The following is a 17,526-nucleotide window of genomic DNA, read 5'->3' on the forward strand; positions in this document are numbered from 1 at the left end:
ACTTATTTTCTGTCTGGTGGATCTGTCCTTTTGAGTGAGTGGTGTGTTAAAGTCTCCCAAAATGAATGCATTGCATTCTGTTTCCTCCTTTAACTCTGTTAGTATTTGTTTCACATATGTTGGTGCTCCTGTATTGGGTGTATATATGTTTATAATGGTTATATCCTCTTGTTGGACTGAGGCCTTTATCATTATGTAATGTCCTTCTTTATCTCTTGTTACTTTCTTTGTTTTGAAGTCTATTTTGTCTGATACTAGTATTGCAACGCCTGCTTTTTTCTCCCTGTTGTTTGCATGAAATATCTTTTTCTATCCCTTGAATTTTAATCTGTTCATGTCTTTGGGTTTGAGATGAGTCTCTTGTAAGCAGCATATAGATGGGTCTTGCTTTTTTATCCATTCTATTACTCTGTGTGTTTTGATTGGTGCATTCAGTACATTTACATTTAGTGTGATCATTGAAAGATATGTACTTATTGCCATTGCAGGTTTTAGATTCGTGGTTATCAAAGGTTCAAGGTTAGCTTCTTTGCTACCTTACTGTCTAACTTAACCCACTTATTGAACTATTATAAACACAGTCTTATGATTCTTTCTCTCCCTTCTTATTCCTCCTCCTTCATTCTCCGTATGTTGGGTGTTTTTCTCTGTACTCTTTTTAGGGGTGCTCCCATCTAGAGCAGTCCCTCTAAAATAACTGTAGAGGAGGTTTGTGGGAGGCAAATTCCCTCAACTTTTATTTGTTTGGGAATTGTTTAATCCCTCCTTCATATTTAAATGATAATCGTGCTAGATACAGTATCCTTGGTTCAAGGCCCTTCTGTTTCATTGCATTAAATATATCATGCCATTCTCTTCTGGCCTGTAAGGTTTCTGTTGAGAAGTCTGACTATAGCCTGATGGGTTTTCCTTTGTAGGTGACCTTTTTTCTGTCTCTGGCTGCCTTTAATATTCTGTCCTTGTCCTTGATCTTTGCCAGTTTAATTATTATGTGTCTTGGTGTTGTCCTCTTTGGGTCCCGTTTCTCGGGAGTTCTGTATGCTTCTGTAGTCTGAGCAACTATTTCCTCCCTCAGTTTGCGGAAGTTCTCAGCAATTATTTCTTCAAAGACACTTTCTATCCCTTTTTCTCTCTCTTCTTCTGGTACCCCTATAATGCGGATATTGTTCCTTTTGGATTGGTCACACAGTTCTCTTAGTATTGTTTCATTTGTTGAGATCCTTTTATCTCTCTCTGCGTCAGGTTCTATGCATTCCTGTTCTCTGGTTTCTATTCCATCAATGGCCTCTTGCATCTTATCCATTCTGCTTATAAATCCCTCCAGAGATTGTTTCACTTCTGTAATCTCCCTCCGGATGTCATTCATCCCTTAGCTCTTGTATATTTCTCTGCAGCTCCGTCAGCATGTTTATAATTTTTATTTTGAATTCTTTTTTAGGAAGTCTGGGTAGGTCTATGTCCTTCTCAGGGGTTGTGATTTTGGTCTGTATCAAATTGTTTTGCCTTTTCATGGCTGTAGAGATAGTTTGCGGAGCTAGCGCAAGTGATGGCTGGGAGAACGTCCCTTCTTGTTGGTTTGTGGCCTTCCTCTCCTGGGAGAACAGTGACCTCTGGCAGCCTGTGCTGGGCAGCTGCGCACAGATGGGGCTTCTGATTCTTGTCCGGCTGCTATGGAGTTTTGCTCCACAGTTGCTGTGGGCGTGGCCTGCCTTGGGCTGCTGCTCTGATATGGCTGAACCGCATCTGAGGGGAAATGGCTGGGAGGCTGTTTATCTCCGTGAGGGGCCTCCGAGCTGCCCTGCTGTCCAGGGGGTTAGGGTGCCCAGAGTTCTCTGCGATTCCCAGCCACTGGGCTAAGTGTCCCAGGACGCTTCCGTCCAGCCGTGGGGTCCCTGGTCCCTTTAAGACTTTCAAAAAGCACTCGCTTTTCTTTTTCCCAGGGGTGCCGGCTGTGGCGACCCGCTCACAGGTCTTACTGTCCTGTTTCCCTAGTTTCCAGCACCCCACACACACACTGTGTCTGCGCTCTGGTGCGGATGGCTAGGGCTGGCTATTTAGCAGTCCTGGGCTCCCTCTCCCTCCCTGCTCCGACTCCTCTCCTCCCACCGGGAGCTGGGGTGAGGAGTGCTCGGGTCCTGCTGGGCTGCGGCTTGTATCTTACCCCCTTCACGAGACGCTGGGTTCTCGCATTGGTGGGTGTAGTCTGGCTGTTGTCCTGTGTCTTCTGGTCTCTCTTTTAGGAAGAGTTGTATTTGTTGTATTTTCAAAAATATATGTGGTTTTGGGAGGAGATTTCCGCTGCTCTACTCACGCCATCATCTTGGATCCTGTATGTATGACTTTTAACTGGTGTGTTTAGACCTTTTTGATATAGCTGGATTAAAATCTACCATTTTGCTGTTTTCTGTTTGTTACATCATTTGTTCTTTGTTTCCTTTCCTAATTTAAATAGCATTTTTGTTTTCATTTTCTCTTCCATTGACTTATCATTTATACTTTTAAAACTACCTTTTTAAATGAGTTTTTCTAGGATTAATAATATATATTTCAAATTTTTAATCTACCTTCAAATAATTTGCTGTTTTATGTATAGTGAAAGCACATTATAATCGTATGTTCCCAATTCTTTCTATCTCTTATGCATTATTTTCATAGATTTTACTTTACATATGCTATGTATACCGAGTCACTCCATTGTTACTGTGATTTTTTTAACTATTTTCATTTTTAAGATGGCTACTAAACATGATTAAATTGCATATGTGGCTCACATTGTATTTCTAGTGAACAGCGCTGCTCTAGAATGCTAGCTAGCACCTATCCTACTACCTAATAACTCCTGTCATCTGTCTTTCAATCCTGTTGCTGGTCCTGTTCATTATATCACATTCCATTCTGAAGTCTTCCTACTATCTCTGAATCTAGGTAGTGTTTCCTCACTGTTTATTTCTGGTGTGTAGACTTTTAAGGACTTCTGGCTTTTTGCAAAGCTTTAAAGGGAATAGTAGAGTAGGATTAAAATGGGAAGGGAACTATGATATATTTTCTTGAAGACCTGTGCAGATCGTGTTTCCTATCTTCCTGACATTTATTGTCTATACCATTTTTCTCAAAGTGTGGTCCCAAGGACCATGTAAAAAAATCAGCCAAAATTTAGGGCCCAGGAATTTAGGTGAGGATTATATATACTGAAGTTTGAGGCCCTGCCTTTGGCATTTATTGTCATGGATTGTAATCACTTAGGAATAAATTTCATCTTCCTACTGTGTTGTCATTGGGTAGATTTGTTGTATTAATCATTTACCATTTCTTTTCCTTTTTTAATTATTTCCACTTAATCTGTAGTTGAACTACTTTCAACACATTTGCTTCTTTGCTTGGTTTACTCACATGTAGCACCATCTAGTGGTGATAGGGGGTAACTTTCATTCGCCAAAGTTTAACTCTGTGGTCCTGTGGGATGACTTTGATATAGGGAGACTTAGTGAGAGAAAGAAGCCATCAGTGAATTTTAAATGTATGTTGTAGCTGGCATTGGTTTTACATCAGGGTTTTATTATAGTGTATTACGTGGGCTATATGTATAGTTTGTCACACCCCAATATAATTTCCTTTTAATTACTAGAAAACTTTATAGTTCACTTTTTGCTTTATTACATTTATAATTTTTATGATTCATTCTATGTTATAGGTAAGGAAAAACTGCTTAGGAACAGAAATGACTGTGAATGGTTTAGGGACTAGACTGGGTAGAGGCTATAGTAAATGCACCTAAAGAACATAGTGTAGTAGAAGGAATAAAACATGTAGACAGATTTCATTTTAAAAAGTGTGTAGTTAATATTCTAAGAGGTACAAAATAAGCATCATATCTACAGGAGGGCTAGGAGAGATTTTATGAGAAAAGAGACATTTTCAAAGGTCATTTAATAGCAGATGTAATGTCAGTCTGTTGTGAAAAGATAATGGCCAAAGCATCCATTCTCAACGTCAGAGATTAATTAAGAACATGGGCTTTGGAACCAGACTGCCTGGGCTCAGATATACTATTTTTGAGCTGTGTGATCTCAGGCAAGTTATATATCCTTTGAGTCTCAGTCTTCCATTTTAACAATGTTTCTCTCTTTTCCTATAGGAAATCCAAGGATATAATCAGCAAAACTACTTCTCATAGTAAAAAGTTTTGTGCTGATTCTGATGGCTTGTCACAGGAACTCAGATATTTTAACCAAGAAGGTTCAAAATTGGTTGAAGAGTCTGTGAAACACTGTGATAAACTCAATAGCAACCTTGAAATAGTATCTCAAGAGACTGAACAGAGATGTGAGGCACTGAAAGCAAGCACACTTTGTTTTTCTGAACAGTGGGTATCTTGCTTAAATAAAAGGGAAGAGGAACTTCAGAATTTATTGGAGGTAATAACTTTGTAACTGGAACATACTTTGGAGAGAAGAGTGATAGTCAGAAAATTAAATATTCTCTGCTAAGAATTGGTTTCAAAATAAATGGTATTTTAAAATATAATGAACGACTTAAAATTTTCAGTATAATAGTTGGTCTGATTATACTTGATCTTGTTTCAGGTGTATATCTTTCCCATCTTTGAAATTATTTAATATTTGTCTGATGTGTTCTGCATCTATTCTTGGTTTTTGACTTATATAGTTCCTTCAGTTAAGGGCACCCTGTCTTTTGATATATAATACCTTCCAATTTTTACTTTTCTCTAGGTACATTCAAACCTGTTACTGCTTTAAGTATTTAGGATATTGTTCTGGTTGCTCAAAGGATACTTGATAGGTGTGTGGGTTTGAACTTAACACTTGCATGAGCCCTTTGTGGCTTGGTTTTTCTTTCCATGCAATAAGGATTTTACTAATATTCTCAGGAATTTGATAAAAGAATGTAAGTATTTTAAGCTATATAAGCTGTTTTCACTAAAAGGAACCAGGGCTAATGGAGAAAAAGCTGATTTCAGGTTTGGAGCAGGAAATGTATTAGATGAGCCTAGAGATCTTGTCACACCAGAAAGTAAGGAAGCTATTTTAGATTAGTAGGGTTGTGTCAAAAAGACCCAGGAGCCAACCTGATGACACTCCCTTGTGTAAAGATGGTATAGTGTGAGAAAGAATAATTGTTGCAATAGATTAAAATGCATCAAATACATTAAAACTCATGAATTCATAAAAATTTCATTGGTCTCCTTTGGATTATGGTAGAGAAACAATGCATTAGTCTGAAAACTAATAAATAAAGGGAGACGAGCATCCATCTGCCTTTCCCAAAAGAATTATACTTGGTTTAGCAGGGTGTAATAGATGAAGAAAAGTGTTTCACAGAAGAGTCCCAGCTAATAGGATGAAGAAGAAATAATAGAATATTACTATTTTGCAATCCCTAATGAAATAACCCATGTGGACATTAATAATTGCTTACATGATTTGATCAAAAGCTTATGGAGAACATTATTATTAATAGGGTGACTATACCCAAACCCACTGATAAATCTTACCATGAGAGACACACCAGGCATTATGCGCTTTCAGTGCCACCTATGAAATGTTCTTGCCAAAAAGTTAAACCTGATCTAGATCAAGCCTTTGAACCTAGCTAGTTTTAGAAAATACAAAGGACAGACAAACATGGAAATGTAGCATACAATGCAATTGACCAAATCCAGAATTTGAGATATTCAATAGAGCAGAGGTCTGGTTTCTTCAACAACAAAATTTATTTTCAAGGAGAAAAGTATGAGACAGGGTAACCTATGTCAAAAGAGAGTTAAGACTAGAGGGTGTTGATTCCTCATTTCCCTGAGATAGTCTACATCTGTTGCATTAGGGTAATTATTATTGAGAATGGCCCTTTACTCTTGAAAGTATCCCAGTTTAGATGATAAATTGTATAGTTACCTACTTCAGAGATTATCAGCCAAATCTAATGGTAAGTTCTGATTCAAACAAACCAATTGTGAAAAACATTTGACACAAATACTGAAATTTGAACACTGACTAGACATTGGATATAAACCAAAAATAAATCAATGTTAAATTTTCTAGATGTGAGAGTGGTCTTAGGCTCTTAACTCCTAGAGATGTATGCTGAAATAATGGATGAAATAATACAAGATTTGCTTCAAAATAATCTTGTGGGGAGAAGGAATAAGTGATCAACCTTGTTTGATCAGTACCCCATGGGTTGATAAATGGTAAGACTGGGTAGTGAATAAAAGGGGTTTATTTATACTAGTCTCTCTACTTTTGTATGCTTAAAAAAAAACTTTTATTAAGAAAAATTTCAAGGTAGGGGGAAATGATATATTGAATAAAGTAGTGACCACTCTGATTTTAATAACAAAAGCTCATTTGGCTCCTTTACAGGTTGTAAACCAAGGTTGTGAGGCTTCAAGTTCAGAAATTACTGAAAAATTAAGTGGACATAAAGCAGCTCATGAGAACCAGCATAACAGTTTTCTTGGTCAGATAAGCGCTGATGAAGAAAAATTAATGGCACAAAGTCTAGAACTTAATGAAACCATAAAAATTGGTTTGACAAAGCTTAATTGCTTTCTGCAACAGGATCTGAAACTGGATGTCCCAACAGGTACTACTAAAAGGGAAAGTGAACTGCTAAAACAATTTTTTTTTAACTCTCTTATTGACGTATAGTTGACATATTAGTTTAGGGTATACAGCATAGCGATTCAACAATTATATACCTTACAACATGTTTACCACAATAAGTGTAATTATATCTTTCAAAATACAGAATTAATGCAGTATTATTGACTGTATTTCCTATGCTGTACTTTTAATTTCTGTGATTTATTTTATAATTGGAGGTTTGTACGTCTTTATACCTTTTACCTTTTGTTCCCATCCCTATACTACTCTTCCCTCTGGCAACTACCAGGTTTTTCTCTGTATTTATGAGTTTGTAAGATTTTTAAAGTTCAGCCTTTTACAGTGCTAGGTGTTCAGAAAAACTAGGTTCTGCCATTGCCTGATAGGGATTTACCATCTCACTGTAATCAACTCGTATGGAAAAATTGGAATGTTAAAATAGCTTTAATTAAGCATTAGATGTCATGATATAGGTGACATACACTTCTAGAAATTTGGCCATTACAATTCAGTATAAAATTTTATACACATTCAGGAAACTAGCTTTGTTAAGAGAGGATATTTTAAAAGCAAACAAAAACCCAGCTAACCATCAATCTGGCACTGTTTATAAAAGGACATTTTAATACCAAAAATAGTGGAGGGATGCAATTAAATAAGTCTAGTTTAATGCAGAGTTCCCCACATTGTGCATTTTCTTATGTGTACCTCTCATTTTGCCATGGACTGTTACATTGGCATTTAGGAGTCACCATGCTGGGAGGTCAGAGATGGCAAAAAGATCAGTTGTAAACTATTGATTCAGGGAAGCCTTCTTGGAAGAAGGGGAAGAAGGTATAACAAGATATTTAACACTTGATGAGTGTTAATTAAGTTATTCATTAGATTGTGTATGTTATATATATATAATATATGTACATATATTCGTGTGTAATTAAGTTATTCATCAGATTGTGATATTTGTTGCATGCCCTATAATTTTACTGAAAAATTACTGAATTTTATAGTATGTAAACTATACTTAAAAGGTTTTTTAAGCTATTACAAAAGAAGATGGTACTAAAAAATGTTAATTTTCCCCTCAAGAGTCCTGTAATATTTATTGTCCACTCCTCAATGAAATTAGAACTATAAGTGTTAAGCAAAAAGGCAAGTGCATTGTAAATGATTAGCACATGAGTTCATTACAGTTGACTCTTGAAAAATATGGGGCTTGGGGTGCTGATCCCCCACAGTTGAAAATAGGTGTATAATTTTTGACTCCCCCAGATCTTAATTATTAATAGCTTTCTATTGACCAGAAGCCTTACTGATAACATAAAGTCAATTAACATTTTATATGTATTATGTACTATATTCTTACAGTAAGCTAGAAAGAAGAAAATGTTTCTTCAAATTGTCTTAAATCTCCTAAAACTTTTCTAATACATTTATTGAGAAAATCACATAAAAGCAGACCTACTCAGTTCAAATCCACGCTGTTCAAGGGTCAATGATATAAAGAAATGTAACTAGTTAATACTTAGCTGCCACCAAGTTTATGCTGAAATGATTATCCCTATCAAAATGATTCTGTTGGGAAAACTGTGCTCTAATTTCAGTAATGCTGCCATTTCTCAGAGCACCCTGATTCCTTTTAGAGCTTATATTATATCTTTTGTACATCCTAAGATGAAAAATTTCATGTTTGGGGTAGGTTGAATCTTTAAAATATTTGAGTCTACGTAAGAGCAGTTGTCATTAGGAAATATTAGTTATAAGCAGTAAATGCTTAACAGGTAATAAAACTGGTTCTTGTGTGGCAGTGGTTATACTTTTGGAAGACAAAGACTCATTGGGCAGTATAAGGTCTAGCATTTAAAAAAGAAATTTTATTCTTATCCCACACTTCAATTTTTTCCACTTATATAATGCCCATTAAAGGTATGACACCACAGAGGAAGAATTATTTATACCCATCAACACTGGTGAGAACTGAACCACGTGAACAGCTCCTTGATCAGTTGAAAAGGAAACAGCCTGAGCTGTTAATGATGCTAAATTGTTCAAAAAACAACAAAGAAGAGATCAACCAGGTAGTTAAAATTAAAAGCATCATAATTTTAGAACTTTCAGAAACTTCTCATGTCATCAACTTCATGTGAAAAATTTTATTCTTTGCTCTTTAATCTTTCTCTGTCTTTCATTAATGATAGTTGTATATCCTTAAGCCTACTTCTTTTAATCTGGCCATTGTTTTTTATTTGAATAATAGATAATAAAATAGCCAATATTTATGTTTTGCTTATGTCTAGACACTGTTCTATGCACTTTATAAAAATAAATTTATATTTACTCAGTTAATTCCCTCAACCCTGTAAGGTGGATGCTAATACTCTTCCCATTTTACAGTTGAGGAATCTAAGAATTATCTTTTACCAAATTACAAGGTTGAAATTGGAATTAGAACTTAGACAAGCTCCACAATTAACTATAGTAGTTATTGAAAAGTTGGGAAATGAGAAAGTAAGAGAGAAAGAATATAAAAAATAAACTGCAATACCATTATTCTGAGATTGCCATTTTTAACATTTTTATTATAGGTATTTATTATATGAAAACATTAGGGATTATTTCATTATTTTGTAGGCTTTCTACTAATTTTTTTTTACTTTCCACTAATTTTGTTGAGGTTTGACTTTTTCTGTAATGGGCATTGTGTTATTTTTCAAAGAAGAAAACTTGTGTGAAGATTTTTAAGCCTTTGGATTTACTCACCCAGCTTCTTATTTTAGGACTTGGATGAAGAAAAGGAAGTTCTGGAGCACACTAATGAGGAGCTGCTAAGTCAAAAGCCATCTGTAGATGCTGGAATGGATTGTTCATCAGGTGGTGGAGTTCCTTTTTTCCAGGTACCTGGGTATATCCTATCAGATACCCTTCCACATCTGATATAAGTCAGTCATTTGCTATTTAACATAAAGGCATTCCTCTTGGTGGGTGGAAGAGCAAAATATTCCCAGTAATTCCTTGTGGATGGCTTGTTAACTTTTCTGATTTAAACAATTTACACAAATATGATAATTGACTAGGGGTTTTCTACAGGATAAATAAAGGCAAAGTTTGACTAAATCTTTTTATCCTCAGCTCATGATCTTCAACTGTTACATTCATCTCCTTTCTGCTTCCTTCATACTCAGAATGGATAAGAAAGAGGTCATTTCTCTCTTTGCTCCACCCTTGACTTGGAAGTCCTGGAGCCTATCTCTGCCCATAATCAGACTCTTGAAGGATAAGAGGTTTAAAATATTTGAGAACCAAAAGCCTCAGGTTATATTGCTGATCTCCTGTTTGAAGTTTTTCTTTTGTCAGCTATTCCCCCATGTTTCCTGAGCTCCTCACCAGCCATGATCTTATCCAATTAAGTCCTGTGACCTCTCCTACCCGCTTTTAAACACTGTTGGGAGTATGGCAGTATAAACTGCTTAACATCTTTCTATTTTGAAAACATGAGCTTAGACAGAGTCTGTGAGTAAGAATTTCCTTACATAAGTCATTGATGTCTAGATTTTGTAGTTGAAGTGCTGCTACTTATATGTATGTGCTTATGCCGGTCTTTAACGGACTTGAAGGTCTTTCCATCAAGGTCTAAAGATTCTCCATCCCTGATTTAAGATGTTAAAACTTGTAGCTCAGATTCTGTGAAATTCCTCCCTGTCTGCCTCAAAGCAATTCTGTCCTACCTTTTGCTTTACTGTTTAGTATTAGAGAACTCTAAATATATTTCTTCCCATTTTTCAACCTTCTCTTCTATCTTACAAAGTTAAGAAAAGGGAAAGTTAAGAGAACCATAGTGACTACTTAATTCCTGGTTGAAAATCTTTTCCTTGCTCCCTGTTAAGAGCCACTGTCCTAAAGTAAGATCTTTAGGAAAGTCATGCAGAAAGTGAATATTTCTTTCATCTCACTCTTTCTCTTGGTGGTAAAATGAGAAGGTGTTCATTGCTTTGTCAGGTTGTTGGTTCAAATTTGTTGCTGAGCTTTTTCACACTTCACAGTTTTTCACACTTACTTAGTTCCTTGACTATGATAACCCAGAGAACTTTGAAAATCTTTATTTATAGCTAATACGTATCAAACATTACTTTATATTGACTTCATTTCTCCCCTTAAATCCACAGCATAAAAAACCACATGGAAAAGACAAAGAAAATAGAGGCATTAATGCAGTGGAGAGGTCTAAAGTGGAAGAAACGACTGAGCATTCTGCTACAAAGAGCAGATTACCTCTCCGAGCCCAGATAAATCTTTAGTTAACCTGAGGGTTGGTAATTTTATTTTTAAGAAAAATGAAAAATAACACCTGCAACCCCAGGACTTGAGCCTTTTGTATATATATAAATGAGTAGAAAATACCAAGGCTGTACTGTAAATTTTGTTGAATTTAATATCTATCCAGTTTTCTGTCATCCCTGCAGTTCACTGTGTATTAAATTGGGTTTCCTTTGGGATTTGCATTGAGTAAATATGTATTTCGAACTTTTGATATAAAATAGCCCTTTCATAACGAATGAAAATTATTTTTCTTACATATTAATAAATGGCAGATAAACAGAAGCTGCAGTGTTTTTCTAGGCTTGAACTTATATAAGCAAGTACCACCAATGCATGATCTCAGGAACAACCATCTTCTTTTCTTGATGTGATTGAATTATGTCTGTATTTGCTTGCCTCATTCCCTAGACATTTCCATTCTGCCTTAGCCCACTTTCTTCCTTTTTTGTCATTTGTAGAGCTACAAAATGGTACCCATTTTTATTGTATGATACCAGAATTTTACCTAGAAATCACTTCTCTGTTGTTATCTCCAAAATTAGTCAACAATAAACAACTTTAGAAGTACCTCTTCCTTTAAAATGTTTAATTTGTTTCCTCCTAGATATGATAGAATTTCATTCCTTTATAAAGTCCCACACATTAGCCCCAACAGAGTTCACAAAAAGCCAGCTTCTCCAGAATATTAGGGAACTACCTAGTGCTCTGATTAATGGCTATGTGGCCCTATTTTGAGGCCTGTGTCCTATGCAAAAGGTAACAGTGATATAAGAGCTTTTAGAAGCTATTAATTATGACTATAATTTAAATTCTTTTGTTTATCTGATGGAACTTTTTGTTATTATAATAAAATAGGTATATGTATATTTTTCTCTGTTGAAATTTTAACCTTTAAAAGGGCCCTGACAATTTAGACCTGGCAGCCAAATTTCCAGAGATGGAGATGTTTCAAAATGAAGGACTAGAGCACTTAGGTGGAATATATGCAAAGAATGAATTATATGCCTACATCAAGTTAAAATGTATACATTTAGAGATTGGCTTTCGGTAACTAAGTAAAGCCAGTTGGAGAATTAGAAGATACACAATTTTGAAGAACTAAATTTACCTTGCAGAAGTAATTATCTTAATAAAAATAATGATATTATTTCTCTGCAAAATCAGATGTCAACACAAGCTATGGATGATACGTAATAAAATAAACTTCTCTCAGTAAATCCAAGATGAATAAATTTGGTTTCTACATTAACTTGCTTGCCCCCTTATTTCTTATTTGGCAATGGTATATTTACAGAGTTAAGCAAGTTGTATGACGGTAATTTCTAAAATAAACTTCTACACAAGTACCACCTAGGAAGAATGGCCTTGGTAAGTGCCCCAGGCTTCCAGTGCACTCCAAGGGGCTGTACCTTAGTATGAGATGAAAGAACAGATTGGCGTCCATAGGTCCTAAAGCCAAGCTTTAAGTCATCGTATTCCCTGAATGTTTTACAGTTATCTAGGAATGCTAATGCAACGAGTTAAATAGTTTAACTAGTTTAACAGTTTTCCTGACAGAAACAAAAAGAAATCTCATGAGAATTTTAACATCTAGAACCTTAAATTATAAAGTAGCTCTACAAATTTTCATATACAACGTCAAGCACTCAAAAAATGATGATCAGCAAAAACAGAATAGGTAGATTCAAGAACCCATTCCTCTTCAGAGGGGCAAAAACACTCAGAAACAACTTTGTCAGAGCTCTGGAAAGCAAAATATTTGCAGCAACCAAGCAAATGCTAAATCACAAAGGCACCCGAAAATCGTTCCTAGCTTTTTGGTGTTTTATTTGCCCTTGCTCCATTTCCCTTCCCGGTTCTGTAGTGGTCTTGAAGACTGACAGCAGCCATGTTCTCAGAGCAGAGGAGATCATAATCTAAAAAATTATTGTTCTAACCTGTCTGGAATAACTTGAAAGATTGGCACTTGCCTTTGTTTCATCTAACTTTGTTGTTAAAGAGAGTGTGGGCAAAGATGTGGTACATATACACAATGGAATATTATTCAGCCATAAGAAAACAAATCCTACCATTTGCAACAACATGGATGGAGCTAGATGGTATTATGCTCAGTGAAATAAGCCAGGTGGAGAAAGACAAGTACCAAATGATTTCACTCATCTGTGGAGTATAAGAACAAAGAAAAACTGAAGGAACAAAACAGCAGAATCACAGAACCCAAGAATGGACTAACAGTTACCAAAGGGAAAGGGACTGGGGAGGATGGGTGGGAAGGGAAGGATAAAGGCAGGGAAAAAAGGGGGCCTTACGATTAGCATGTATAATGTTGGGGGGGCATAGGGAGGGATGTGCAACACAGAAGACAAGTAGTGATTCTACAGCATCTTCACTGATGGACAGTGACTGTGAAGGGGTATGTGGGGGGGACTTAGTGAAGGGGGGAGTCTAATAATGTTTTTCATGTAATTGTAGATTAATGATAACAAAATGAATTTTTAAAAAGTGTGGAACACAGAGCATAAAGGGAGTACCAGGAAAATAGAGAAAGAAAGGGACAGAAAATACTTGAAGAAACAATGGCTGAAAAGTTCTCAAATTTGTTAAAACACTTGAATCTACAAGATGGAAAGGTGGCAGCCATTTCTTGAAAATACTGTAAGACAAGTAAGCTGCTGCCACCTGGGGAAAAGATTACAGTTGAGGTAAATAAAGGAATGCCCAAAACCCAAGAGGAACAAGTGGGAGAGAATTTCTTAGGGAAATTAGGCCATTCAAAAACACCAGTACATCCTGGAGAGTCAAGAAATACATTTGTGTCTGGGCCAAGGTGCATGCTTAGAAAAGACCTGAGACAACCCTAAGCTTTCACCGATGGCTGATGTCAGCTCAGCACAAGTAGACAGTGACTAAGGCAGATTTTAAATGACCTAGCAAAGTGCTGAAGGTGTGCCTCAACACAGCCAATCTGCAAAGACTGGGAGCTTTGTTTTCTCTTTTAAATTATTGTTTTATTTATTTTTTGGCCACTGGCTTTCAAGAAAATCTGTCAACACACTAACTGGACACAGGCAAAGGAAGAGATTTCAGAGACTAAATCAAAGAATTGTAGCTTTGCAAAAAGTTTATGAAAGTCACTAAACAAATTGCTACAACCCACAGCAAGCAACAAACCCTGAGGCATGAAGGATCTGATTTCCAGAGTTTACCACACTTACTACATTTAAAATGTTCAGTTTTCAACAACCTAAAGCATGCAAAGAAAGTATGGCCCATTCACAGAAGAAGTTAACATAAGCCATCCTATAGGAAGCACCAAAACTGGACTTTAAATCATTTCAACTGTGTATAGCTAAAGGAATCCCCCAGAACAATGTCTCAACAAATACAAATATCAGTAAAGAAACTATAAAGATGAGACATGGAAATTTGCAGCAAGTATAATAATTAAAGTGAAAAAAGATCAATAAAGGGTTCTAATAACGTGAACAAACAGGCAGTAGAAAGAGCCTGTGAACTTGAAGCTAGGTCAGTTGAAAGTGTCCAACTGGTGAAGCAGAAAGAAAAAGAATGAAGGAAAAGTAAATAGAGCTTAAGAGAACTGTGGAACACAATAAAGCATACCAACATTTGCATAAATGGAGTATCAGGAGAAGAAAGAAAGGGACAGAAAGAATACTTGAAGAAACAATGGCTGAAAAGTTCTGAAATTTGTTAAAACACTTGAATCTACACATCCAAGAAGCTCAACAAATGCAAATAGCATAAACTCAAAGACACAAACTGTCAAAAGCTGAAGACAATCTTGAAAGCAGCAAGAGTGGAGTCTTCAGGGTAATGTGAATCAACAGCACAATGCGATACCACTTCCCATCCACAAGGATGGCTATAACAAAAACAAAAAACTTGGTGAAGATGTTTCATGAAAATCCATACATTGCTGGTGGGAATGTAAAATGGTTTAGTCACTGTGGAAAAAGTTTGGTGGTTCCTAAAAGGTTAAACAGAATTACCATACAACCCAGCAATTCCATTCCTACATATCTTCCCGAAATTCACACAAAATAACTGTACACAAATGTTCAAAATGTTCATAGGAGCACTATCATAACAACCAAATGGTTTAAACAAACCCAAGCATCCAACAACATGTGCCTGGATAAATAAAATGTGGTATACAATGGATTATTATTCACCCATAAAACTGAAAAGTATTGATACATGCTATTATGTGGATAAGCCTTGAAAATAAACTAAGTGAAAATGTCAGACGCAAAAGTAAATAAATTGTATGACTCCGTTTATCCAGAATAGGTAAATTCATAGCTATTATGTGGATGAACCTTGAAAATAAGCTAAATGAAAATGTCAGATGCAAAAGTAAATACATTGTATGATTCCGTTTAAATATCCAGAATAGGTAAATTTATAGAAACAGACTGATGATAGCCAAAGCTTCTTGAGGGGGTTAAAGGGAGTGACTAATGTGTATGGGCTTTACTTTTGGGATGCTGGAAATGTGTTGGAACTAGATAGGTGTGGTTGTACAGTACTGTGAATATACTAAATGTTGCTGAATTGTGTATTTTAAAATGATTCTTTAAAACATTTTATTTTTTAATTGAGGTATAATTGTCACATAGCCTATTTTGGGTGTACAACATAATGATTTGTATAAACATAGTTTGTATACATTGCAAAATGATCCCCACAGTTAGTCCTAAAAACGAATCATTTTGTGTTACATGATTTTGACCTAAAGTCCATTCAAAATGTAAAGGGAATCCTATCAAAGAAGAGGTAATTGAATATTGTAGGTAGAATTAATTAGCAGATAGAAAAATGTTCTTGAATGCTACAATTTAAAAATGTGTACATTATGTGCCCGTAAAACACATCTGTTTATACTTTCTTATAAAATAACAGTATACAAGGAGATAGGCCTTGACTAAAAGTCAAGAGAAAAGACACAACAGAAACAAATCACAGAAATTACAGTTAAGTTGCCAAACAAGATCTTTTAAAATTAAGCATTTGAAGAATTTGAAGACACAATGGAGTATTTCAGATGAAAATTGGAAATTACAAAAAGGAATCAGATGGAAATTGTAGAACTGAAAAATGTAATAAATTACATAGGGAATGGGCTTAAGTTGCTGAATAATTATAGTTAAAACGTTTTTAAAAGTGGATGACAAAAGAAAATAGGTACACTGAAGAACGGCAAGAGAAAAGGGTGAGAAACAAAAGAAACAGGATATGTGACAAGGTCTAATGTAGATGCAACTAGAAAGAAGAAGAGAGACTGGGACTGAAGCCCTGTAAATCCCAAGCAGGATAAATACAGTCATACCTGTGTATACCATAGTCAAACTTCTAGATGCCAACTATAAAGAAAAAGATCTTAAAAATAATCAGAGGAAAAAAGACATTACTTTCAAAAAAACAAGCTGCCTCCTGACTTTGAAACAAAGAATCAGACAATGGAATGATAGCTTCAAATTACCAAATGAGGTAAAGTCAGTGGGAATGGTGGAGTGAGAGGTCTTTGGAAATCATGTTCCTCCATAAAAGCCATGAGAACACTGAGAAAAATTGTCAAGATAAAACTTTTCAGAATTCTGCTGATTAATTAACCAAAGGCTTGCAACAATCCAAGGAACACTTACGTAAAAAAGAAAAAAAAACTATTTTGGTAAGAATGGTGAACTTGTGGTGTTTTTACCTAATTTTATGACTCTCCCCAGCACCTCCTTAGCTTTGGAAACCAACAAGTCATAGTGAAAACCAGTAGCCTAGCAGCCACTGGCAGGGGTAGGATAGGATAGGTTTGAAGCCCCCTGAAAAGACCATTCTTAGAGAACTATCATTACTTGATCTGTCTGCCAATTCCCTGGAAACCCCTATTCATAAAACTTGCCTTTATTTGGCCTGACCCAGACCATGCTCAGTGTGAACAGCCTTTTTCTTGGGGTTATTTGCTGAAAATGATTACAGCAATGGTTAACACTGCATCTTCCTGAGTTCATGATAACAATTGGGGTAAACAATAAGCTGACCAAAATAACAAATAAAGCTAGGGAATTCGATATTTATAGACTTTGAAAACAGGTAACTTGTTCATGGGACTCCACACAAAGGTCTATGTGTATGCCCAAGTCTGTGTACATGCTCAGAAAAGACCTAAGAAAGTCCTAAGGTTCACGTCTGGCTGACCTTGAGGCATTGCAAAAATACAGTGAAGGCTAAGGCAAAATTTTAAATAGTGTTTTGAAGGTGTGCCAAATACACACAGACACACACACAGCCTCTTGGCAATAGCTGGGAGACTTACTGGGTTCAGGCATTTAAATAAATATATCTCATCATTTGCTGACTACTAAGCTAACTGAGCAGAGACTTAAGTGGTCACAATGGAAAAGAATACAGACTACAGATTAGTTCAGAAACACCATCAATAATAACTGCAGAGTGGAGAGAATTTGATATCCAAACTTGCTACATTATATTGTTTAAAATGCCCAATTTTCAACAAAAATAATGAGACATGTAAAGAAATAAAGTAGGACCCTTACCCAGGACAATAGCTATC

At 35.8% G+C, this 17,526-nt stretch overlaps 1 protein-coding gene across 4 annotated transcripts in view; it reads left to right on the forward strand.

The window, feature by feature from the left end:
• Nucleotides 1–12,145, forward strand: part of KIF11 (kinesin family member 11) — a 58,720-nt gene extending 46,575 nt beyond the window's left edge. For all 4 annotated transcript variants that reach the window (XM_057506078.1, XM_057506076.1, XM_057506079.1 and 1 more), the window contains 5 exons: nt 4,136–4,415; nt 6,381–6,603; nt 8,547–8,698; nt 9,398–9,514; nt 10,784–12,145. In XM_057506078.1, the coding sequence (XP_057362061.1) occupies nt 4,136–4,415; nt 6,381–6,603; nt 8,547–8,698; nt 9,398–9,514; nt 10,784–10,915 (904 nt within the window). In that variant the 3' untranslated portion in view covers nt 10,916–12,145. The remainder of the gene's footprint in view (nt 1–4,135; nt 4,416–6,380; nt 6,604–8,546; nt 8,699–9,397; nt 9,515–10,783) is intronic.
• Nucleotides 12,146–17,526: the final 5,381 nt, after the last annotated feature.

The sequence above is a fragment of the Manis pentadactyla genome, chromosome 8 (genome assembly GCF_030020395.1).
Source record: "Manis pentadactyla isolate mManPen7 chromosome 8, mManPen7.hap1, whole genome shotgun sequence".
Lineage (NCBI taxonomy): Eukaryota > Metazoa > Chordata > Mammalia > Pholidota > Manidae > Manis > Manis pentadactyla.